This window comes from Mauremys mutica, chromosome 12 (genome assembly GCF_020497125.1).
Source record: "Mauremys mutica isolate MM-2020 ecotype Southern chromosome 12, ASM2049712v1, whole genome shotgun sequence".
NCBI lineage: Eukaryota > Metazoa > Chordata > Testudines > Geoemydidae > Mauremys > Mauremys mutica.
Window position 1 is genome coordinate 42,486,024 of NC_059083.1, and position 26,927 is coordinate 42,512,950.

The 26,927-nt window shown below is 46.5% G+C and overlaps 1 protein-coding gene across 1 annotated transcript in view; it reads right to left on the reverse strand.

The window, feature by feature from the left end:
- Positions 1 to 26,927, reverse strand: part of LOC123346799 (zinc finger protein 420-like) — a 78,873-nt gene that overhangs the window by 26,953 nt on the left and 24,993 nt on the right. The window contains exon 3 of the mRNA XM_044984257.1: positions 19,186 to 20,199. Within this exon, the coding sequence (XP_044840192.1) occupies positions 19,186 to 20,199 (1,014 nt within the window). The remainder of the gene's footprint in view (positions 1 to 19,185; positions 20,200 to 26,927) is intronic.

Sequence of the window (26,927 nt, forward strand, 5' to 3'; positions counted from 1 at the left end):
ACAGGCTGACCCATCCTAAAGACAGAGTCAAAAGGATAATATGATGGATAGACTTGTTTGTTCGAACCAACATGTACCAGGAGAGAGGCAGCACCCTAACATGTAGAGGGGTTGTATCTCAATACATCAGGAGTGATGTGTAACTTGTTTGTACCTGTGTATAAGAATGCATCCACTCAAGTGGATGTCTTTGTCTGGCCTAGAGGGCAGTGGTAAGTCCTGCCACTCACTGAGCCGGTTCATTGTCAGGGAGCACATATGTACTAGCAGAACTGTAGACATCTGATCCGGGGAGCTAGAGACTGTGTTTCACTTGACAATAAACCTGGCCGGTTGCCTTCGTATCTTATTGGAGTCTGTGGTGATTGGGGGCTCTCTCGGGGTCTGCTGTGTCAGCGATCAGCACACAGAGGGAACACATGCACACAGCCAACTATTATCATCATTGAACAGAGCAGAGCACCACGCCAGTGACATCTGACGATACTTCTCAGATCAGGATAGTTATTAATCAACAAGTTTATTAATTCACCACGACTCGCATAGGAATGTAGCCAACAGTTTTATACATTAAGCTTGGATACCTGAATGCAAAATACTGCATGCGGGGTCACGTTCCCTCTAGATTTGCTTGTTTGGCTTGTACTGAACATGCTCACATGGACTGAGCATGCTCAGTAACAGTGCTGAAATCAGCTGCCCTCACTCTGCCCCCACACTATAGGCAGGCAGGGGCAATTTCTGGGGCTTGTCTTCTTGGAGGTTTGGGGGTGTTAGTCTGCGCTACCTCAATTTAGTGCAGATGGAAAAGGCCTGTGCAAACTCATAAAGCATTCTAACTGCCTATTTGGTGCAAATTTTGGAGTCCTCTTTCAAAGTGTACTAAATTGGATGTGAATTGAATTAGTGCAGGCCATTGTTTGTGTGCATGCCATACTGCTGTGCTCTACTTTGGAAGTCCCTCCAGATGCATGGAGGCCAAGCAGAACAATACAAATCTCCAAGATCTGTGTTACATTAACTCATATCAGTTATATATTCTTCATAGAATCATAGAATATCAGGGTTGGAAGGGACATCAGGGGGTCATCTACTCCAACCCTCTGCTCAAAGCAGGACCAATCCCCAACTAAATCATTCCAGCCAGGGCTTTGTCAAGCCTGACCTTAAAAACCTCTAAGGAAGGAGATTCCACCACCTCCCTAGGTAACCCATTCCAGTGCTTCACCACCTCCTAGTGAAAAAGTTTTTCCTAATATCCAACCTAAACCTCCCCCACTACAACTTGAGACCATTACTCCTTGTTCTGTCATCTACTGCCACTGAGAACAGTCTAGATCCATCCTCTTTGGAACCCCCTTTCAGGTAGCTGAAAGCAGCTATCAAATCCCCCCTCATTCGTCTCTTCCGCAGACTAATCAATCCCAGTTCCCTCAGCCTCTCCTCATAAGTCATATGCTCCAGCCCCCTAATCATTTTTGTTGCCCGCCGCTGGACTCTTTCCAATTTTTCCACATCCTTCTTGTAGTGTGGGGCCCAAAACTGGACACAGTACTCCAGATGAGGCTTCACCAATGCCGAACAGAGGGGAATGATCACGTCCCTCGATCTGCTGGCAATGCCCCTACTTATACAGCCCAAAATGCCATTAGCCTTCTTGGCAACAAGGGCACATGTTGACTCATATCCAGCTTTTCATCTCCACTATAATCTCTAGGTCCTTTTCTGCAGAACTGCTGCCTAGCCATTTGGTCCCTAGTCTGTAGCAGTGCATGAGATTCTTCTGTCCTAAGTGCAGGACTCTGTACTTGTCCTTGTTGAACCTCATCAGATTTCTTTTGGCCCAATCCTCTAATTTGTCTAATTTTTCAGAATTTCTAATACATTTATCACACTGTAATTCTCCAAGGAGTAAGGATGCCTTTTTTCTTAAGGCACTTTTAGGGATGTGGTCCCTGCTATTTATAGTGTTTGGCTTGAAAGGGACTAGTTTAAAAGTGAGGCACTGTTAAAAAAAAAAGGGCAAATGTAATTCTGGGATAAACCAGGGAAGCTAATGATCCATCCAGTGGAGCAAATTCAGTGACGAATCCTGGTCATGTGCCACCTGAGGCACTTTGCACATACACTGCAAAAAAAGAGGAGTGTTGTAAGACACAGGAGATAAATGTTTCACTCTACTCAGCAGTGGAGAGGCCTCAGCAGGAGTCCTGTGTCCAGTTTTGAGCACCGCGCTGTCAGAACAATGCGAACAAACTGGAGAGGAACACAAATAATAAGACTTTAGAAAACCTGATCTCTGAATGAAGGTTGAAAGAACTGGGCATGTTTAGTCTAGAGAAAAGAAGGCTGAGGAGGGGACATGATAACGGCTTTCAAATATTTAAAAAGCTGTTATAACGAGGACAATGATCAATGTCCAGCAAGGGCAGGCTAAGTAGATAACCTAACACCTATGGGTGTGGCATAGACCAGGTGCGGGGCAGTGAATGGGTAGACTGCGTGGGCCACTGTAGTAGTGACAGAGAAACTGAGGAATACCCATGAAGAGGGGAAATGTTGAGTGACCGAGCCTGGAGGGTGGAGTCACGAAGAGGAGGCTGCACTTCCTGGAGTGGGAGAAGGGCTGCAGACCTCAGAGAACCACGGAGGGATGGCATGAAACCGCTGGAAGGGGCAACGGCCTGACCGAGCAAATCCCCAGAACTACCAGGAGGCACTGCCTTCCAGCGGCGAGTACAGCAGCCCCCGTCACAGGGACACTCCAGCATTTAATCCAATGTTTGGATTAAGTTTGACAGGCATTTCTGGAAAACAATTCCTTTCAAAGATGTTATGAAATCATGTGTTAAACTAATATTTATTTTTTAAAAAGAGACTTTTTTGGAAGCACAAAATATACAAAAAGAAGCTGAATGTTAGCTGGATGTGGCTAGAGCCCTCAATAACAAATAATCAAATTACTAAAATTAGCTAAATAAATAACAGTGGCCACAATCTTGCAAAGGGGTCAGAGTGGGTCATTAATTATATACCTAGCTTTCATTGTCCTGTTCATCAGAGGATCTCAAAGCACTTTATAGAAGGAGTCAGTATCATTAGCCACATTTTGAGGCAAAAACTGAGGCACACAGTGGGGAAGTGACTTGTCCAAGGGCACCCAGCAGCAGAACCAGGAATAGAACCCATGTGTCTTGACCCAATGTCCCATAGGAGGGGGAGGATGGGATTAGGTTATCTACAAGTAGGTTTAGAAAGATTAGATTTTTATCAGTTAATGTCTGTAAATGTCAATTTCAGCACCCAGGCAAGCCCACAAAAAATATTTCCATCGATAATCCAAATTTACAAATAGGCAAACTAAGAAAAATGCTGCCTGAGAACTTATTAGAGTTTGATTTACAGATATTTACTTTGTCTAGATTTTGACATGGGCTGCTGACAAATTTTTTGTTTGAACAGTTATGAAGCTTTAACTTTTTGAATTTCAGCACCTACTATCACTAAATAATTGTCTGATTCCTGATTGCCTGTTCCGCCCCCTTAATTTCCCACAGCTAGGACAATTTAAATCAATAAAAATAAAATGCTTTAAAATAAACATAGATACTATCTGTAAAAACTATAACAAAATAAAAATCGAACACTGCCACGCCTATTTACCTGTCAGTGTGGACGTGCTCTTATAAAGACACAGGATCCAAGACCTCTTAGACTTGATGTGTCCGATGAAACAAGCATATCTCTGTTCTCACTTTAATATTGAGGAGATCTACTTCTCACTCTGGAATCTGAGAGGGCCTCAGGGCTTGTCTCTGTGAATGTGGGAGGAAGTGGTAATGGGGTCAGATTTTTAAACGAAGAATTAGCCCCCCCCCAACTGTGCAAATGGTTAAATCTGCTACATCTCATGCTGCCTCTCTCCCCCACCTTCTCCATTTCTCATTTTTCCTCTTCTTCCCCTTCCCGATGCTCCCCCCACCCCCAGAGTAAAAGGAGACCCACACTGCGATCTGATCATGGCCCCCCTGCAGCCTCCTCCCCACCCCCCAACCAGTACAGCCCACCGCGGTTTTACCCCGAGCACTTCCCAACAAGAAGCAGATAAGTCCTTGCAGCTCAGCTCCGTCCCTAGATGCATCTATAAGGCGGGAGCAGATTTCTAAAGGGAGCTGAGGTTCCGGGGGTCCCTTTGTGCAAAGTCACTTTCCTACTCATTCCCAGCACTTTCTCTATTACCAGAAGTTGCCAGCTGAGGGGTCAATGCTCCGGCAGAGCCCAGAGTTACCTTCAAAACCTGCTTCCCTTCTGAATTCCCTACTTTGCTGTTAGGGAGCAGACTCCGGTGAGCTGAGGATGCTCAGTAGCAGCTGCTGAAGCCTCTGCCCTCACTCTGCCCTTATTAGCAGGGGACTCTGCTTCTGGATAAACGGAGAAGAGACGGCAAGCTGGAAGGGTTCCCAACCCTCCAGATTGTCCAGGAGTCTCCAGGAGTTAAAGATTACTCTTTAATTAAAGAGGAGGCCATGTGATGAAACCTCTAGGAATACAGTAGAACCCCAGAGGGAATGTAGTCTGTGTGTAACTCTGAATGAAACATTATGGTTGTTCTTTCCAAAGTTTATAACTGAACATGGACTTAATACAGCTTTAAAACTTTACTCTGCAGAAGAAAAATGCTTTTAACCATCTTAATTTAAATGACACAAGCACAGAAACAGTTTCTTAACCATGTCAATTTTTAAAAAAATCTTTCCCTTTATTTTTTTAGTACAGAAGAACGGCCACACTGGGTCAGACCAATGGTCCATCTAGCCCAGTACCCTGTCTTCCAACAGTGGCCAATGCTAGGTGCCTCAGAGGGAATGAACAGAACAGGTAATCATCAAGTGATCCATCCCCTGTCGCCCATTCCCTGCTTCTGGCAAACAGAGGCTAGGGACACCATCCCTGCCCATCCTGGCTAGTAGTTTATGTTTCACACAGTTTTGTACTGTATTTGCTTTTGGGGAGGATGCTGCTGCTGCCTGATTGCATAATTCCAGTTCCAAACGAAATGTATGGTTGACCGGTCAGTTCGTAACTCTGGGGTTCATAACTCTGATGTTAGGTTATCTACAAGTAGGTTTAGAAAGATTAGATTTTTATCAGTTATCAGTGGTAGTAGATGACAGAACAAGGAGTAATGGTCTCAAGTTGCAGTGCTTCATCACCCTCCTAGTAAAAAAGTTTTTCCTAATATCCAACCTAAACCTCCCCCACTGCAACTTGAGACCATTACTCCTTGTTCTGTCATCTGCTATCACTGAGAACAGTCTAGAATCTGATTCATCTTCTTTAGAACCCCCTGTCAGGTAGTTGAAAGCAGCTATCAAATCTCCCCTCATTCTTCTCTTCTGCAGACTAAATAATCCCAGTTCCCTCAGCCTCTCCTCATAAATCATGTGCTCCAGCCCCCTAATCATTTTTGTTGCCTTTGCTGGACTCTTTCCAATTTGACTACATCCTTCTTGTAGTGTGGGGCCCAAAACTGGATACAGTACTCCAGATGAGGCCTCACCAATGCTGAATAGAGGGGAATGATCATGTCCCTCAATCTGCTGGCAATGCCCCTACTTATACAGACCAAAATGCCGTTAGCCTTCTTGGCAACAAGGGCACACTGTTGACTCATATCCAGCTTCTCATCTCCACTGTAACCTCTAGTTCCTTTTCTGCAGAACTGCTGCCCAGCCATTCGGTCCCTAGTCTGTAGCGGTGCATGGGATTCTTCCATCCTAAGTGCAGGACTCTGCACTTGTCCTTGTTGAACTTCATCAGATTTCTTTTGGCCCAATCCTCTGTATCCTATCCGTACCCTCTAGCGTATCTACCACTCCTCCCAGTTTAGTGTCATCTGCAAACTTGCTGAGGGTGCAATCCATGCCATCTTCCAGATTATTAATGAAGATATTGAACAAAACCAGCCCCAGGACCAACCCCTGGGGCACTTCGCTTGATACCGGCTGCCAACTAGACATGGAGCCATTGAGCCTGACAATCTAGCCAGCCAGCTTTCTATCCACCTTATAGTCTATTCATCCAGCCCATACTTCTTTAACTTGCTGGCAAGAATACTGTGGGAGACCCTATCAAAAGCTTTGCTAAACCCCAGGACAGGGAGGAACAGAGAGGATCAAAGTTACCAAAGCCAATCTCATGATTTTTTGATAAAGCTGACTCATAATTTTTGAACATTTGGCATTGGCAATATTGCCACAGATTGGGTGAGCTGTCTGGAGTGGTTGCCCAGATAGGGTGTAGGTTGGCAGAGGTGCTTGTGTTCCTCACTGGATGGTCCATCTCAGCCTCCCCCATCCCGCAGGGCTGTGGTGTTAAAGGTGCAGGGTACCCCCAATGCCTAGACAAGAGAGCGCTTCTTGATCTGTAATGTTGTCTTGAGCTGTCAAAGGAGATTTGATTCAGAGAAATATTTGACACAGACACCCTCCTAAATTTGTTTACATGCTACTGGAGTTTAAAATTCCTTGCCAGTTTATAAAGGTGTATGTCTGCACATGGCCTCATTGCAGCTCACAAGTGGGTCTTAGGGCTTGGCTACACTTGCAAGTTGCAGCGCTGGTGGAGGCTTTCCAGCGCTGCAATTATTCTCCGTCCACACTTGCAAGGCACATCCAGCACTGCAACTCCCTGGCTGCAGCGCTGGCTGTGCACCCGTTCGGGTTGGGGTATAAGGAATGCAGCGCTGGTGATCCAGCGCTGCTCATCAGGTGTGGACACACACCAGCGCTTTAATTGGCCTCCAGGGAATAAGGAGATATCCCAGAATTCCTGTTCAGCCACTCTGCTCATCAGTTTGCACTCTACTGCTCTGGCCTCAGGTGACCCCGCCCTTTAAATGCCCTGGGAATTTTAAAAATCCCCTTCCTGTTTGCTGCAGCCAGGTGTGGCTTGCAATCAGTTAATCTTTACAGGTGACCATGCCTCCACGTGGAAACGAGCCCCAGCATGGAGCAATGGCGAGTTGCTGGACCTCATTAGTGTTTGGGGGGAGGAAGCTGTGCAGTCCCAGCTGCGCTCCAGCCGTAGGAATTATGATATCTTTGAGCAGGTATCAAGGTCCATGCTGGATAGGGGCCATGATAGGGACGCGCTGCAATGCAGGGTTAAAGTAAAGGAGCTGCGGAGTGCCTATTACAAAGCCCGAGAGGGAAACCGCCGGTCCGGCGCTGCCCCCACGACCTGCCGTTTTTACAGGGAGATGGACGCGATACTTGGGGGTGACCCCACTGCCAATCCTAGGACCACGATGGACACTTCTGAGCAGGGTGGGGGACAGGAGGAGGAGGAGGCGGCGGCAGGGGGGGGGAGGAAACCGTGAGTGAAACTACTGGGATGGGGGAAGACACCCCAGAGTCCCAGGAGGCATGCAGCCAGGAGCTCTTCTCAAGCCAGGAGGAAGGAAGCCAATCGCAGCAGCCAGCAGTTGCTGAAGGACAAGCAGAGGAGCGAGTTACCGGTAAGCAGCTTTTATTTTCAGGGTGGAAATGTTTCGGGAGAGGAGGGGGGGTTAGGGCTGCATGCATGCATGCCTAGATGTGGAATAGCCCATTGATGTGGTCTATCACGTCGCGGTAATCAGCTGCAGTAATCTCCTCAAAAGTTTCAGCCAGAGCGTGGGCAATGTGCCTGCGCAGGTTTATAGGGAGAGCCACTGTGGTCCTTGTCCCAGTCAGGCTAACGCGTCCGCGTCACTGTGCCGCGAGGGGTGGGGGGACCATTGCTGCACACAGGCAAGCTGCATAGGGGCCAGGGCGGAATCCGCATTGCTGTACAAGACCTTCCCTGGTGACCCGCAGCAGGGAGATATCTTCCAGGAGTAACTCCTGTGGAAAATGTTGGGAGACTGTTTAGTGCAGATCCCCCATGCAGCTGTTTGCTGTCCCCAATGCACAGAAACCCCTGCACAGCCCTGAAGCAATCAGTACCCCTTACTCACCATTTCGTGGCTGCTGTTGTGTTATGTGTGTGCTCTTATTTGTTATGTGAAAAATATGCTAAAGTGAAGACTGTAAACTCCTTCAGTGTGTGGGAATTACTGTTTGGATGAGATAATGAACAATGCTACCCTGTTAACTGTTGCAATTTTTGCCTTCCAAAAGTGACCTTGACTGCTGGACTGCCAATCTCCACCACAGCACAGAGACTACAGAATCTGAGGAAAAAGTCACGAAAAACCCAGGAAGACATGCTGAAAACAGTTATTGATCACTCTGCTAGAGAGAGTGAACACCTGCAGGAGTGGAGAGAAAGTGAAAGCAGGATCCGCCAGAGACATTGGCGAAGAAACGCTGTGGCAAAGAGGAAAAGCACAGGCCAGCTGCTAGGCATCCTGGCGCGCCAAGCGGACTCTCTCCAGGCACTCGTAGCCATGCAGGCAGAGCAGTCCCGTGCTGCCCCACAGCCCCCCCGTCCCAAATTTTATTCTCTTCTGCCCCAATGTCAGCTCCAAACCCCCTTCCCCAGCATCCAGGTTCTTACCACCACCAGCTGCCTCCAACACCTGTACGTTCACCAACCAGCCCTGAGAACTACGACCCTTACCCTCTGCACTCAACCCCCATCACCATGCAGTATATGCACCCTGAAGTGCAGCAGCCATTGCACAGCACTGCAGACAGGACATATGCAAACTTGTGACTGTACAGTTCACCAACCCACCCCCCTGCCCTAGGTTCCTGAAATGTTGTGTGTCTGTCAATGAAGTATTTTTCTTTTCAATAAAATAAATCTTGGCTTTGAAAACAGTCTTTATTATTGCAGATAGTGAAAGATACCTTATCCCAGTAAAGAAACAGTCACTGGAAATCATGTTAGGGATAATAGTATCCTAACAGTGTAACCACTGCACTTCACTCCCATGCAAGGCAGCAAACATTACTGTTGGCTTTCAGCCTCAAATTCTTCCCTCAAGGCATCCCTAATCCTTGTAGCCCTGTGCTGGGCCTCTCTAGTAGCCCTGCTCTCTGGCTGTGCAAATTCAGCCTCCAGGACTTGAACCTCGGTGGTCCATGCCTGACTGAATGTTTCACCCTTCCCTTCACAAATATTATGGAGGGTACAGCATGTGGATATAACCGCGGGGATGCTGCTTTCCCCCAAGTCTAGCTTCCCATACAGGGACCTCCAGCGGGCTTTTAAATGCCCAAAAGCACACTCCACAGTCATTCGGCACCGGCTCAGCCTGTAGTTGAACTGATCCTTGCTCCTGTCAAGCTTCCCTGTATAGGGTTTCATGAGTCAAGGCAGTAACGGATAAGCGGGGTCTCCAAGGATCACAATGGGCATTTCGACGTCCCCTACTGTGATCTTCCTGTCTGGGAAATAAGTCCCTGCCTGCATCTTCCTGAACAGGCCACTGTTCCGAAAGATGCGTGCATCATGCACCTTTCCAGGCCAGCCTGTGTAAATGTCAATGAAACGCCCACGGTGATCCACAAGCGCCTGGAGAACCATAGAGAAATACCCTGTCATAGGTCTCACCCCCACTTGGAGCTGTTGGGTTCCAAAATGGGGACCTGCCTTGGCTCCCCTAAACTAAAGTCCTAGTTTAGATCTGGTAAAAGCTGCCACCACCCAATAAGGTACGTGTATTGGGACACAGTCCTTCCCCAAAATCCTTGGGGATCCCAAGAGCCCCAAATCCATGGAGTTCTTACACCCAGGAGAAATAAACCATTCCCCCCCTGCTTCCTCCCCCCTCCCTTTTCCTAGGAGAGATACCGGGATCCACTACAGAGGGATGCTTCCCTCCTCCCCTTTCCCTGAGAATCCACCCAAGGAAAGATCAACCAAGTCCTTTACAGAAAAGATTTATTAAAGACTAAAAAGAAAGTAACTTGTCTCTGTAATCCAAGATGGAACAATACACAGGGTCTAAACTTATCAATCTCTGGAGAGAATCCCCCCTCCTTTCTTTTTCAGTAAAAGCAAAGTAACAGCAAACAGAAATAAAGAATTTCCTTCAGCAAACACACAATTGCCAATGTAGAAATCAAATTATAAGACTAATCCGCCTTTCTAATTAATACTTACTATTGAATAGTAGGAACTACTCCAGGAGAACTTGGAGACATGTCTGGCCTCTCTTAGATCCAAAAAGAGAACTCTAACAAAGAACACAGACAAAGGCTTCCCTCCACAGAGATTTGAAATTATCTTGTCTCTGATTGGTCCTCTGGTCAGGTGGTCATCAGGTACTGCATGTTAACCCTTTACAGGTAAAAGAGACCTTAACCCTTAACTATCTGTTTATGACATACCCCTTCCGATTAACGTACTCTGATGCTAGGTGGGGGGGTGCCAGAATAGGAATATGCGTCCCATCTATCGCCCCTCCACAGTTAGGGAAACCCATTTGTGCAAAGCCATCCACAATATCCTGCACGTTCCCCAGAGTCACGGTCCTTCTTAGCAGGATGCGATTAATTGCCCTGCAAACTTGCATCAACACGATTCCAACGGTCGACTTTCCCACTCCAAACTGGTTCCCGACCGACCGGTAGCTGTCTGGAGTTGCCAGCTTCCAGATTGCAATAGCCACCCGCATTTCCACCGTCAGGGCAGCTCTCAATCTTGTGTCCTTGCGCCGCAGGGTGGGGGCGAGCTCAGCACACAGTCCCATGAAAGTGGCTTTTCTCATACGAAAGTTCTGCAGCCACTGCTCGTCATCCCAGACTTCCATGACGATGTGATCCCACCACTCAGTGCTTGTTTCCCGAGCCCAAAAGCAGCGTTCAACGGTGCTGAGCATTTCCGTGAATGCCACAAGCACTGTAGTGTCACACGCGGCAGGCGACTCGATATCATCGATATCATCGTCGGACTCCTCACTGTCACTTTGGAGCTGAAGGAATAGCTCAACTGTCAAACGTGTTGTGCTGACGACACTCATCATCACAGTCCTCAGCAGCTCGGGCTCCATTTCCCATAGAAATCGCGATTCACAGACAGAGAGTAAAAAACAGCAAGCGACTCACAATGGCCGGAAAAACTGTGAATGCTGGGATGCGAAGCGATGCACCACAGGGCGTTGGGACAGGAAGCGGAATGACCCGCACCCTTCCATCCCCTTCCCACAACCCACAGCGCAAAAATGGTACGAGGTGCTCTGTGGGATAGCTGCCCACAATGCACCTCTCAATACAGCGCTGCAAATGCTGCAAGTGTGGCCACACTGCAGCGCTGGTAGCTGTCAGTGTGGCCACACTCCAGCGCTGGCCCTGCACAGCTGGATGACCAGTGCTGCAAATTACCAGCGCTGCAACTTGCAAGTGTAGCCAAGCCCTTATTCTGCTATTTTGATTGCCTGAATGGCACGCCCCCTCCTGTAATCTGCAGTAAATGCAGTTTCACGCCTCCATTTATTTATTTTTAGAATGGTATTTTCATTACTCTTTTTTTTCTTGCCATGCCATTATTTACCTTGGTTAACATTATGCCAACTATGCTACTTATATGTATGGTTTTATAGTGAATAATCACAGAAAACAATAACTGATGCTAGTAGCTAAGCAATCGCCTCACATAATGGTTTATAGTACAACATTGCCTATACTTTTATTGTGATTTTGTTTTAATGTACAATTTTGATTTCAAAATGTTTGTTCTTCCAGTAGCAAGTTTTTTTATGACTTCAAGGCTGCCATCAAAAACTTCTTCCATTTCTTTTGACCCACCAAGGAGGACTGCCTTTCTCAGCTATTATTTTGCCTCTCTCTCTCCAGCATCTTAGGGCTTGTCTATGCTAGAAAGTTTTACCAGTTATACGTGTGTATCTATACCAATCTAATTCCCCATATGGGCATTCTTATTACAATATAAGAGTGCCTTTCTTTGGATTAATCTAGGGCTGTCAATTAACTGCAGTTAAGTCACATGATTAACTCAAAAAATTAATCACAATTAATCAGTTTTAATCACACTGTTAAACAATAGAATACCAATTCAAATTTATTAAATATTTGGGATGTTTTTCTACATTTTCAAATATTTGATTTCAATTTGCAATACAGAATACAAAGTGTATAGTGCTCACTTTATATTTTTTATTACAAATATTTGCACTATAAAAATGATAAACAGAAGAAACAGTATTTTTCAATTCTCCTCATACAAGTACGTAATGCAATCTGTATCGTGAAAGTGCAATTTACAAATGTAGATTTTTTTTGTTACGTAACTGCACTCCAAAACAAAACAACAAAACAATATAAAACTTTAGTGCCTACATGTCCACTCAGTACTACTTCTTGTCCAGCCAATCATTAAAACAAACAAGTTTGTTTACATTTGCAGAAGCAGCAAAGAATCCTGTGGCACCTTATAGACTAACAGACGTTTTGCAGCATGAGCTTTCGTGGGTGAATACCCACTTCTTCAGATGCAAGTGGGTATTCACCCACGAAAGCTCATGCTGCAAAACGTCTGTTAGTCTATAAGGTGCCACAGGATTCTTTGCTGCTTCTACAGAACCAGACTAACACGGCTACCCCTCTGATACTTTACATTTGCAGGAGATGCTGCTGCCCATTTATTTACAATGTCACCTGAGAGTGAAAACAGGCGTTCACGTGGCACCGTTGTAGCTGACATTGCTAGGTATTTACGTGCCAGATATGCTAAACATTTGTATGCACCTTCATGCTTTAGCTACCATTCCAGGGGCCATGCTTCCATGCCGATGATGCTCGTAAAAAAAAAAAAAGCATTAATTAAATTTGTGACTGAACTCCTTGGAGAGAATTGTATGTCTCCTGCTCTGTTTAATCTGCATTCTGCCATATATTTCGTGTTATGGCAGTCTCGGATGACAACCAAGCACATGTTTGATTTAAGAACACTTTCACTGCAGATCTGACAAAACACAAAGAAGGTACCATCTCACAAAGAAGGTGAGATTTCTAGAGATAGCTACAGCACTTGACCCAAGGTTTAAGAATCTGAAGTGCCTTCCAAAATCTGAGAGAGATGAGAGGTGGAGCATGTTTGCAGAAGTCTTAAAAGAGCAACATTCCAACGTGGAAACTACAGAACTTGAACCACCAAAAAAGAAAATCAACCTTTTGTTAGTGGCATCTGACTCAGATGATGAAAATGAATACGCATCAGTCCGCACTGCTTTGGATTGTGATTGAGCAGAACCCTTCATCAGCATGGAATGGTGGGCAAAGGATGAAGGGACATATGAATCTTTACCATATCTGGCACATAAATATCTTGTGATGCTGGCTACAACAGTACTATGTGAATGCCTGTTCTCACTTTGAGGTGACATTGTAAATAAGAAGTGGGCAGCATTATCTCCTGCAAATGTAAACAAACTTGTTTTTCTGAGTGATTGGCTGAACAAGAAGTAGGACAGTGTGGACTTGTAGGGTCTAAAGTTTTACATTGTTTTTGAGTGTAGTTATTTTTTTATACATAATTCTAATTTGTAAGTTCAACTTTCATGATAGAGATTGCACTACAGTACTTAGGTGATTTGAAAAATACTATTTCTTTTTTCTTTTTTAGAGTGCAAATATTTGTAATAAAAATAAATATAAAGTGAGTACTGTACACTTTGTGTTCTGTGTTGTAATTGAAATCAATATATTTGAAAATGTAGAAAACATCCAAAATATTTAAATAAATGGTGTTCTATTATTGTTTAATGGAGCGATTAATCACACGATTAATTTTTTTAATCGTTTGACAGTCCTAGTTTAATGCCCTTTCAAAGTGACATAAAGCAAACCAAAGAAAGAAACCCTGATACCAGAATAACACACAGCAAACTATACTGGAATAAAGAACGTTGGCTTCAACCCACACCTTAAGCTCAGTGGTCCTTAACCAGGGGTACGCAGAGATCTTCCATGGGGTACATCAACTCATCTAGATATTTGCCTAGTTTTACAGCAGGCTACATGAAAAGCATTAGCAAAGTGAGTACAAACTAAAATTTCATACAGACAACGACTTGTTTATACTGCTTTATATACTATATGTTGAAATAGAAGTAAAATATTTATATTCCAATTGATTTATTTTATAATTATATGGTAAACAAGAAAGTCAGCAATTTTGCAATATCAGTGTGCTGTGACTCTTTTGTACTTTTATGTCTGATTTTGTAAGCAAGTAGTTTTTAAGGCAGATGAAACTTGGGGGTAGGCAAGACAAATCAGACTCCTGAAAGGGGTACAGTATTTTGGAAAGGTTGAGAACTACTGCCTTATCTTATTCTGATATAAATTTCCTTTATAGACTAGTCCTTAAGAGCTTTTTCATATCATCACTTGTGTGTAGAACTTACTTCCCAAATATTCATCAAGGGCACTATATGATCTTGTTTGAAATACTCACACTATAAAGCAGGTTTTCCAGACCTTGAATCATTGTTGTAGCTCTTGTCTGAACTGTTCTGAACAATATCCTTTCGAAGTGTGAACAGAATTGGATGCACTGTTCCTGTATTGGTCTCATTCATGCCATACACACCTCCTCCTTGTTCCTATTCACCTATCCCTTCTTTATACATTCCAGGATCACATTAGACCTTTTGGCCACAGCCACATTTCATACTGGGATCTCATGTTGAGTTACTTTTCAGGAGCACCTGTCTCCAGTGTACAGCCCCCCTCCCCATTCTGTAGGTAGGGCCTGAATTCTTTGGGGCAGACTTGGGACTTTCAAATGCACCTAAGCTGGTGAAATCAGAGTTAGGCAAATAACACACTTAGGTGCTTTTGAAAACCATAGAAATGTAAAATTGGATGGGACATTGAGAGGTCCTCTAGTCCATCCCCCCATGCTGAGGCAGGACTTAGCAAACCTAGTCCATCCCTGACAAGTGTTCTTGAAAACCTTCAATGATGGGATTTTCACAGCCTCCTTTAGAAGCCTCTTCCAGACCTTAACTACCCTTTTAGTTAGAAAGTTTTTCATAATATCTAATCTCCTGGGCAGGGCCGCCCAGAGGATTCCGGGGGCCCGGGGTCTTCGGCGGCGGGGGGGGCCCTTCCGTTCCGGGACCTGCCGCCGAAGTGCCCCGAAGACCCGCGGTGGGAGCCCCCCGCCGCCGAATTACCGCCGAAGCGGGACCCGCCGCCGAAGTGCAGCCCGGTCTTCGGCGGTAATTCGGCGGCGGGTCCCGGAACGGAAGGGCCCCCCACCGCCGAATTACCGCTGAAGACCGGGCTGCACGTCGGCAGCGGATCCCGCTTCGGCGGTAATTCGCCACTGGGGGGTCCTTCCGCCCTGGAGCAGAAGGACCCCCCGCCGGCAAAGACCGGGAACGAAGACGCTCCTGCGCCCTCTTTCCCCGCCCCCTCTGGGCGGCCCTGACCCTATCCACCCCCCCCAGAACACCCACAATCCAACCCCCCCCATTCCCTGCCCCCTGACCGCTCCCCCAACCTCTGCCCCCTCCCTGTGCCCTGACTGTCCCCAGGACTCCCTGCCCCTTAGCCAACCCCCCCGGCCCCAGCCTCTTACCCCTGGCTCCCTCCTCACCCGGAGTCTCAGCGCCTCGCCCAACAGCCGCAGCGTGTCTCCGGCGGGGCCTGAGCTCCGTCCCGCTCAGAGCCACATGGTGAGGGGGCGGGGCTGCGAGCTCCACGCCGAGCGGAGGGAGCTGAGCTCAGCCCGGAGCTCGCAGCCCCACCCACTCACCACGCGGCTCTGAGCGGGGCGGGGCTCAGGGGCCCCGGCGGAGACACGCTGCGGCGTTGTCTGAGGACAGCGCTTGATGTGCTAGGGCTCCAAGAGAGGGGCGGAGGCGGGAGCCTCAGCTGTTCTCTTGGGGGCCCCTGCGGAGCCCGGGGCAAATTGCCCCCTTTGCCCCCCCCTCTGGGCGGCCCTGCTCCTGGGTTGCAGATTAAGCCAATGACTTCTTGTCCTGCCTTCAATGGATATGGAGAACAATTGTTCACCATCCTCTTTATAACACTCTTAACATATTTGAAGATTATCAGGTCCCCACTCAATCTTCTGCTCTCAATACTAAATATTTTGAGGGTTTTTTTTTAACCTTTCCTCATAGGTCAGAGAAAAAACTAAGGTTTAGAAAATATCTTCCGAACTCTCTCCAATTTGTTCACATATTTCTTGAAGTGTGGTGCCCAGCTCTGGACACAATACTCCAGCTGAAGCCTCACCAGTGCCAAATGGAGTGGGAACATTGTCTCCCATGTCTTACATATGACACTCCTGTTTAACGCACCCCAGAATAGTATTAGCCTTTTTTCCAACTGCACCACAGTGTTGGCTCATATTGAATTTTTGATCCACTATAACCCCCAGATCCTTTTCAGGAGTATTACCACTATCCTAACCAGTTAGTCCCCATTTTGTATTTGTACCTTTGATATATTTTTTTTCTTCCTAAGCATTGATTTCAGATCAATTCTCTAATTTTTCAAGGTCATTTTCAATCCTAATCCTGTCCTCCAAAGTGCTTGGGACTCTTCCCAGTTTTGTGTCATCTGCAAATTTAATAAGCACACTCACTCCATTATCCAAGTCATTAAATGCCACTAGGCAACTGAGTCTTTAGGCACCTAAATGGACATTTGAAAATCTGTCCCTTTGTTCTTAGGCATAGGACCTTGTATTTGACTGTATTAAAACACATTTTGGTTTGACTGAGCCCAATCTATCAAGCAATCCAGATCGCTCAGCAGGGCTGCCCTGACCTCATTACTATTTACCACTCCTCCAGCCTTTCTGTCACAACATTATATAATTTGTGGATATTTGCTTCCAGATCACTGATAAATATTAAATAGCATCAGGCCGAGTACCAATCTCAGTGGAACCCACCTAAAAATATGCCCATCTAATGATGATTCCCCATTAACTACTGGATTTCATAAAGCAATTGTCAACGGAGGTTGATTTTCTGCAGCAGGCAGAGATACACTCAAGGGAGAGCATGGACAAAGGAAACGACATGCAATAGATGATGCTGAACAGGATGCAAAGGCTTCCTTTGCTGGAGATCACTGTGCTGGAGATCACTGTGGTACTATATTCATGGCCAGCAACCCAACCTTGCCATGTCCTGCAGTCTGTGAACACAGATACTGAGAGCCCCCTAAATCACAGTCCTTGCCCATGTCATTTCACCCACCAAGACAAGAACAGGGAGTGGGGAGCATTCAGATGATAATGGCCACACACTTCTCCAAGCTGATGGGAACTCTGATGTTGGTGCTGTTGCTGCAGGTCTGGGGTGAGCCCTGCACATCTCTCTAAGAAAGAAACCTTCTGCATCCTGACATTCTGGCCCACCCTCTTCCACCTATAGACATAGGCGCCGACTCCGTGGGTGCTCCAAATTGGTGGGTGCTGAGCACCCACCGGCAGCTCCCCATGGCCCCCTCCGCCTCCCTGCTCCAGCTCACCTCTGCCTCCTCCACGAGTGCCCCGCCACGTCCTGCTTCTCCCCCCTTCCTCTAAGCGCTTGCGCCGTGACACAGCTGATTCGCGGGGCAGGGAGGGAGGAGGGGGAACGCTGTGCGCTGGGGAAAGATGCGGGGCCGGGGTGGGGATTTGGGGAAGGGATCCAATAGGGGCAGGGAGGGGGCGGAGTTAGGGCGGGGACTTTGGGGATGGGGTTGGAATGGGGGCAGGGTCAGGGGCGCGGATGGGGTGGAGTCGGGGTGGGGTCAGAGGCGGGGGCGCGCGGGCACCCACCAGCGCCGGAGAAAGTTGGCACCGCTGCCTAAAGATGTATCACCATACCATCCCTGTGGCTATCTCCCAACCCTTTGGATCCTGGCACTTGATAGCGTTTCCTCCATGTTGCTTGACAAACAATTTGAAAAATGTTTCTGACTTGCAAAAATCAGATGAATTATGGGATGCCAGAAGATGGGAGTTTGTTAGTTTGACTAAGTCATAGAATCATAGAATATCAGGGTTAGAAGGGATCTCAGGAGGCCATCTGCTCCAACCCCCTGCTCAAAGCAGGACCAATTCCTAACTAAATCATCTCAGCCAGGGCTTTGTCAAGCCTGACCTTAAAAACCTCTAAGGAAGGAGATTCCACCACCTCCCTAAGTAACCTATTCCAGTGTTTCACCACCCTCCTACTGAAATTTTTTTCCTAATATCCAACCTAAACCTCCCCCACTACAACTTGAGACCATTACTCCTTGTCCTTGTCCCAGAATTCCTATAGGTTCTGGTAGACATCTCACTATGGGCCACAAGAAAAATACCTCAGTACATAGAGTGTAGCAGCAAATATTGCATCAAGGGATATCTGTCCACAATGCTGTTCTGTTATTTCAAAAAAGTGCAGCACTGTGTGAATGCAACGATTCACAAGGGTCATAGCTTAAACTGGCATAACAAAGCAGTGTACCAGTACTTTTTCCCCCTATAGTTATGCCAGTACAGTTACAGAAGAAACACATGTATCAGAAAATCTTTTCCATGTTCATGGATTCTATCACTTTCCAATTCCAGTTACACAGACTGGATTCCCATTGCAGCCAGTGGCTTTAATCGCACTGTGATCTCCTTTTCACCCATCCTTACCACTGGTTTGTGCAGATTAACTTTATTATGGAATCTCTTGTTGCTATTGCTTTTGCTCCACACTCAGGCAAACAGAGGTCCCATTTCATTACACAGAGGCCCATCTTCACATTCTTGACATCTCCTGATAAAGGTCTCAGAGTTTGAGAAACTGAGATCCACTCCTCTTCATTCAAAGCAAGAAAGTCACAAATAAACCATCATCCCAACTCAGCCCAGAGCCCAGGTATCATTGCATTTCTGACCTGAGTCCATCTCTGCTCCTGAATGTATCAATTAACTAAAACAGTATCAAGAATAGAACAAAGTCACAGCACATAAGATAAAGATGGTTCTAGGTCTGTATCAACAAACTTCAGTGCAGGAGCTGATCAAAGGACGTTCAGAGCTTCTTGAGATGTAATAATCAAATCTCATCACAACATGGAAATCTTATCTCTGCCTCTTGCTTTGCATGACTCTGTTCTAGGAATGTGATTTCATTATCTACTTTATAGCTATTGCATGTCCTCATTAGATGGCCAGTACTGTCTTATCTGACCCTCCGATATTCGTGGGAATCAGCCACGTTGTTGTTCACTTCACCCATCTTCTAGGGTTTCTCTTCTGTGTGGATTCTCTGATGCCTGATGAGGGATGAGCTGTCACGAAAGCTGTTCCCACAGTCCAAGCATTTAAAGGGTCTCTCTCCTGTGTGGATTGTCTGGTGTCTATTAAGGTGTGAGAGACGACCGAAGCTTTTCCTGCACTCAGGGCATTTGTAGGGCTTCTCTCCTGTGTGGATCCTTTGATGCATAATAAGGTTTGAGCTGTCACTGAAGCTTTTCCCACAGTTGGGGCATATATAAGGTTTCTCTCCCTTATGGGTTTTTTCATGTGAAATAAGGTGGGAGCTCAGACTAAAGGTTTTCCCACACTCATTGCATTTGTAGGGTCTCTCCCCCGTATGGGTTCTCTGGTGTTTAGTGAGGTCTGAGCTCTGGCTAAATATTTTCTCACAGTCAAGACACTTATAGGGCTTCTCTCCAGTGTGCATTTTCTGATGTGTCATAAGGACTGAGTTGTAACTGAAGCTTTTCCCACAGTTGGGGCATTTATAGGGCCGCTCTCCTGTGTGGATTCTCTGATGTATAAGAAGATTGGACTGCTGATTGAAGCTTTTTCCACACTCAGAGCATCTATATGGTTTCTCCTCCGTGTGGGTTCTCTGATGTGAAACAAGGTGTGAGCTGCAGCTGAAACTTTTCTCACAGTCTAGACACTTATAGGGTTTCTCTCCTGTGTGGATTCTCTGGTGAGTAATAAGGGCTGATTTCCAAAGGAAGCTTCTCCCACAGTCACTGCATAAATTCAGTTCCTCTCCAGAGGCGATTCTCTGTAGTACAGGCTCTTTGGTTTCTTTGAACCCCCTGCTCCTGTTAGTGGATCCACGCTGGATCTCCCCTGCTTGGTTTCCCAGCTGCTCCTCTGGCCTGCGCTGATTCTGACGGGCTACTCCCTGCTCAGTACTCTGGAAAACTTTCCCTGTGGCTCTACCTGATAATGTCACCTGTGGTCCCACCTGCTCAGGATCTTTCTTCTTTTTCTCACTCACTGTCCCATCACCTGCTGGGATAGAAAGAGAATCCAGACAGGAATCAACCACTGTGTGGAGGGGGAAGGGAACAGCAAAGGGAGGGAAAAAACTAACCAATTACTGGGGACTTAAAAGAAATCAGGAAGAAAAAATCCCCACCCACCGCAACTCTATTTCAAAGGAGGGAGAGGAAGGGACCAATTCAAACTCCTGAACATAGCTGAGGATTGGTGAAAACTCATCAGTGATGTCTGCCAACGGGATATAAGTAAATTGGTTTTGGGTCAGTTTCACCAATTCCTCTCCTGTATGGGTGTCTTTTAAGATCCCCTTTTCCTTGTAGCCCTGGAGATTGGGAACCACAGGCACCAGCTTCTGATTTTCACTTAGCCCTGGCCCCACCCCCACTCCACTCTTCCCCCAAGGTCCCATCCCTGACCCGCCTCTTCCTGCCCCACCCCAGGCCTTGCCCCCCTCCTTTCCCCAAGGCACCACCTCCACCATGCCTCTTTATGCCTCCTCCCCTGAGCCCGCCTCATCCCCATGCCTCCCCCCTCCCTCCCAGTGCCTCCTGTACACCACAGAACAGCTGTTCCGCAATGTTCAGGAGGCACTGGAAGGGAGGGAGAGGAGTTGGCGGGGCTGCCCGTGGGTTGCCGGGAGTGGGGAGCTTGGCTGCTGGTGGGTACTAAGCACCTGCTAATTTTTCTCCGTGGATGCTCCCGCCCTGAAGCACCCATGGAGTCAGCACCTGTGTCGGGGACCCATGGTTCCTGCCCTCGTTCCAGCTGGGAGATCAGGTCAGGTATGAAAAATGGAAATCCTGCACAGGGGGTCAAGGGAACAAGTGTTTGATCTTGTTCATTAAGCTCAGTGCTGTTACTGCTTCCAGAGCGAGGATCTGAGTAACCTACCCTGAAAGGATCCTTCCTTTTCCCAATCCCAGTCTACAGGGACTGAGCTATAAATTATACAAGATCACATGACGCACTGATCTGAAGCAAGGGTTCATCCACTCTGTCTAGGAAATGGCCCTAACTTACTCTCTGGGAAGCAGAGCAGAGTTGCTACCCTCTCTAGGTATCTGTGGGTACTCCGGGGCTGGAGCACCCACAAGGAAAAATTGGTAGGTGATCTGCACCCACCGGCAGCTCCCTGCCCTACCTCCCCAGCCCCAGCTCACCTCCGCCTCCATCTCCTCCTCTGAGCGCGCTGCATGCCCACTTTTCCCCCCTAGTTCCCAGTGCTTGCTGCTGCGAAACAGCTGTTTTGCATGACAAACATTGGGAGGAAGCGGGGAGGAGGGGGAACACGGCGCGCTCAGGGGGGGAGGTGGGGCTGGGCTGGGGATTTGGGGGAGGGGTCCAATAGGGGCAGGGAGGGGGGGGAGTAGGGGCAGGGACTTTGGGGAAGGGGTTGGAATGGGGGCAGGGCAGGGGTGGAGTCAGGGCAGGGACGGGGGGGGGTCGAGCACCCACCGGCGCAAGGAAAAGTTGGCGCCTATGATCTGAGGTACAACTAAGTCTCCATCACTGCCAATTAACCCCCGTTCTGTTTCAGCATTTGCTGAGTAGGCGTGGTTTGCTGAACTTGGTCGTGAGTCCAGAGACACGATTAACTGGATATCTGGCTAATGTAGAAACCTGCAAACAAAGATTAACAGATTTCAAGGCCAAAAGGGACCATTATCATATAGTCTGATCTCCTTCATAAGAGAACCAAGGATTCCTGTATCAACCCATCTCTTGTGGCTGAGTTAGACTGTGGATTTTTTTGAAAAAGGCATCCAGTGTTGATTTAAAGACCTCAAATGATGGAAAGTCCACCATATCGCTGCGAAATATAATGCAGTGATTAATTACCATAATGACTGTTAAACATATTGTCGAAGAAAACTCAGTTCTCGGTTATGTTTAGGTGCAGCAAAAACAAATACTTTATTATAATACTCTAGTGAACACAAGAGGGAGAGAGTGTCAGGAACTGGGTTGCCCCTTGTCCTGGACAGATCTCTCTCAATTAGTAAACAATCATAACAATCTTTATACCTTTCTAGCAGACCATGGTTAGCATACTTGCAGACAGTAAAAGTAAACATTTGCATTTGTTTATACATAAGCCTATTCATTATCTTATTTGTCTGCAATACCAGAACAGAAAACAAGACTGCAATTCACAAGGTCGTAACGACTTTTCACACAATTCACTCTGCACCAGATACAGGGTAACAGCTTAACCTCTGCTAATTAGCTAACATACATTAAGATCCCTTCAAACCTTTATTAATTAATTCTTGGCCTCCACATTCCCCCCTTTTGTACTTCTAGTACAACAAATACCTCAAATCTCAATTTGCATTAAACCATGGATTTCAGAGACCACAGGAGACATCTCAACCTTAGGGGTTTTCATGGGATGTAAGGACAATGCATGATTAGCATGAACATGAAAAGTAGTATTACTATCATTACGTCCTTTACAACAACAACAACAATAACATAATCCCACACCAACCAACAACACTACAAACAATAACATCCCCATAGGAATAAAATAATGGGGTTGTCGTACAGTTTTGGTAACAAAGCACAATACATCAAACTTAGTACATAAAGTAGACACTCTATAAGCTGTATGAAAGGCATTCTGCTCAGCATGATATATATTCTGAAGCATGTGAATTTGCCCCTGCAACTCAGAGATTCTGCGAACCTCTGGCAACAATGAAAGCAAATTCTGAAACCGATCAGGTACTATCCTAGTCCAATTAAAATATACCTGAAATCTAAGAGCTACATGTAACATTCTATCTGCAGGCCAGTAAATAATATGATTGCCTGCAGCAGTGGTAAGATTAAAATGTATATCTCGTAATGTGGTTGTATTAACGTACACACAGCTATCATTAGCCTGAAAAAGTGGGTGTCCTGTAAGGGTAGTCCCTTGACCTCTACCCTCCCAGCAAATATTGTCATAAACAGTGACAACTTCCCCTGGCTTCAGTTTCCGTATACACTGAAGCTGTGGTGGTTCTAACGGCCAAAATGTCCATAAATTCCCTAACCCCATCCAAATATCAGCTGTAATCCCAGGATCACTAACCAAAAATCGATTAGGAGAATCAGGTGGCCTGACTTCCCAGATATCTCGGTGAATCACCCAATCCCACATGCATCCTCCCCATGGACCCGGCAGGATTCGGTATGTGGGAGCCCACACCCCCTTAACCGGTCCATATGCTTGGAAGGAGCACTGTGAACGTCCACATTTCCATCCAGAAAGTCTCCAAGTATGTCTCCATGGCCACAGATCAGATGGTACTCCTGACGTGTCTGTAAGGGCAGTGGGCCAAGCTTGGTGCACTAGATCATTCCGAATGGCCATCAGCTGGTCATTCAGGAAATCCTGAATTTCCGAACATGCTAGATCCCACTGCAATGCCTTCCCAGCCTCAGTGATATTCAGTACCATCTCTCTCAATAAATTCTGGGTCAGAGAACTAAGGGCGGAAATGACATGTAACTCACCCACTCCGGTTCGCACTTGTGTCAGCTGTGCCCCAGAAATCAGGCCAGTGGCCTTCTCTAATTGGCCCAATTTCTCATCATGCTCCTGGGTCTTAAAAATATTCCAAACAGCAGCTGCAGAATTGGCCCCATCCCACAAGGATCCGGCTAGATCCCTCTTCTTTCTAGAGGAAATAACCCAGGCCCTCAGTTGTGCTAATCTAATGGCAGCCCCTTGGGAACAATTTGGATATGTAGAGGTGATCTGAAAACTAGATAAAGGCAATGTAAACTTCACAGTCCCTAGTGTAGTGTTTAGTACAGTCCACCGATATTCTGGCACATTTCCCCTCAGCGCAGTAGAACAAACTCTTTGGGTAGTCGTTTGATTATTCACTAATTGGGTAACCAAATAACAATAAGGGCCTCTTTCAGATAACATAGCACAAATTCCAGGAATAACCATCATATCTACTTCACTATGGAATCCATCAATTTCATATCTAAAGTCTAGGGGCTGATCTGCAGTAATATTATGGATCTCTATTGCCACTGATCCATTTGTTTTCCACTCAATGGTCCTCTCATATGAAGTCTGTTGAACTTTAAAAAATAGGCTTTCTGAGCAATATTCTAATAAATCACTAAGATGGGAAGGTCTGGGCCAACGAATCTCATTAGAATATACAATTTCGTTTACATCTGGATAAATTACAGAAGTGACGGCCAGGGTTGAGGGGCTAGTGGGGGTAACCTTTGTGGTAGCAAGGTGCTTTTGGTAGTCATTATCTGAAAGCCAATTAGGGAGGGCAGTACATCCCCAGGGTACTTGTCCATAAGCACAGAGCCCTGCCCCTGGAAGAAATCCAAGCCACCATTCAACCCCACACGCCCAAGCACGCTCCCCACAGTTCCCTCCTTGCCAATAAACGATGCTTCATTTCTTCCACCAGGGCCAGTTCATAATGTCTCTTTTAGTCAGGAATCCCTGGACTCTGGAGGAGTTTGCAGAACGAATATATCTCCTCCTCTTCCCCAAAAACAATCGTGCTCTAGCATGATAAAGGGAAGAGGATTGTAATGTGGGAATAGCTTTAGAAAAATCCAAAGGCACAGTAGGTCCGTCAGAGGACAAGGGAGAGGTTTCTAGCATGTCACCTTGTCCTCTTCTTCCGCTGTCCAGCAGGTGCAGCAGGGCTAGAAGAAGGAGCACGTTGATCATCAGTAGGTGTGGCCTCCCGAGGTGGAGGGGTCTTTTTGCAGTGTGATGCATGGGTCCAGGCAGGTAGGCCTTGACACTTCACAGCAGTGTTGGTAGTCAACAGGACTTGGAAAGGGCCTTTCCAGCGTGGAGCCAGGGCAGTCTTTCGTTGATGGACCTTTATGTAGACCCAGTCTCCCGGTTCCAATGAGTGGCAAGGTTGCACAGGATCCTTCGGTAAGGCTTCCTTCACCTGTGTATAAAAAGACTTAACACATTTCATTAGTGCCTGACAATACTTAAGCATTATATCATCCATCAAATGAATGTCCATCTGAGCTAAGGTCAGTGGGGTGCAGTTGGTAGTCGCATTGGGCGCCCCGTCAAAATCTCATGAGGGCTGAGTCCAGTCTTTCGACTGGGAATGGCTCTCATACTCATCAGTGCCAATGGAAGGGCATCTGGCCACTTTAAGTTCGTTTCAGCACAAATCTTGGCCAGTTTATTTTTTAAAATCCCGTTCTGGCGTTCCACTGTCCCAGCAGATTGTGGGTGATGGGGGCAGTGAAGGTTGTGTTGGATCTGCAAAGTCGTACATAACTCCTTTACAATCTGTCCAGTAAAGTGAGTTCCACGATCACTGTTGATACTCACAGGAATGCCAAAACGAGGGACAAAATCCTTAAGCAGAAGTTTCACAACAGTCCTGGCATCTGCCTTCCTGCAGGGAAAAGCTTCAACCCAATTGGTAAATACATCAACTAAAACCAATACATATTCATAACCACAACATTTAGACATTTGAATAAAATCAATCTGAATATTTACAAAAGGTCCCCAAGGAGGAGGGTGGGCTGCTCGCATAGCTTTAACAGCTTTACCAATGTTGTGTTGTTGACAAATCACACAGTGTTGACAGTAGGAATGGGCAACAGAAGGGAAAATGGGTGCAAACCAATCTCGGGCAACTGCAGCAACCATCCCCCCTTTGCTCACGTGTGCCATCCCATGGTATATGCGAGCAAGATAGGGCAATAACATCTTTGGTGCCACCAGGCGACCATCCGGGGCACGCCAAAGATTATCAGAATGTAAAATGCAGCCAGCAGCACTCCAAGAGTGCTTCTCAGTTCTTGATGCTGCCTCCTGGATCTTAGCCAGATCGTCAAGGGAGGCCAGTGAAGGCTGCTCTATCAGTACACAGGAATGTACAGCCTGAGGTGCAGAAAGAGCCGCTGTCCTAGCTGCAGAGTCAGCTAGAGCATTCCCACGGGTAACTTCATCATGAGGGGTCTTGTGAGCAGTACATTTAACAACAGCTATAGCTTTAGGCAACAAAAGAGCATCCAAAAGAGCAGAAACATAAAAACCATTCTTAATAGGAGAACCAGTGGATGTAAGGAAGCCTCTATATTTCCAAAGCAATCCAAAATCATGAACCACTCCAAAAGCATAACGAGAATCCGTATAGATAGTGACCGTTTGATCTCGAGCCAGAACACAAGCTCGAGTCAAAGCCACAAGTTCAGCTACTTGAGAGGAAAACACTGAAGAAAGGAAAGCACTTTCAACAACAGCACAGGTAGTGCAGACAGCATAACCAGCAACTAATTTACCCTTAGAATCTCGCAAACACGAGCCATCCACAAAATAAAGGAGATCAGGATTCTGCAAAGGCACATCCAGTAAATCATCTCTAGGACGAGTAAGAACAGACGTTACAAACACACAATCATGTGGGGTTCCATCTTCAGGCCCAGGCAACAAAGAGGCTGGATTAAGAACAGGGCAACGAGCCAAAGTAATATGAGAGGAAGAAAGCAAAAGTTCATATTTGATAAGACGAGAAGCGGATAAATGCTGCGTCCTAGATTTCAACAAGAGTGCAGCCACAGCATGCGGAACACACACACTCAAAGGAGAACCCAATACAATAGATTCAGATAACTGAACAGCAAGGGCCGTTGCCGCTACAGCCCGTAAACAAGGGGAAAATCCTACCGCCACAGCGTCTAGGGCAGTACTGTAGTAGGCAATTGGACGGTGTTTGTCC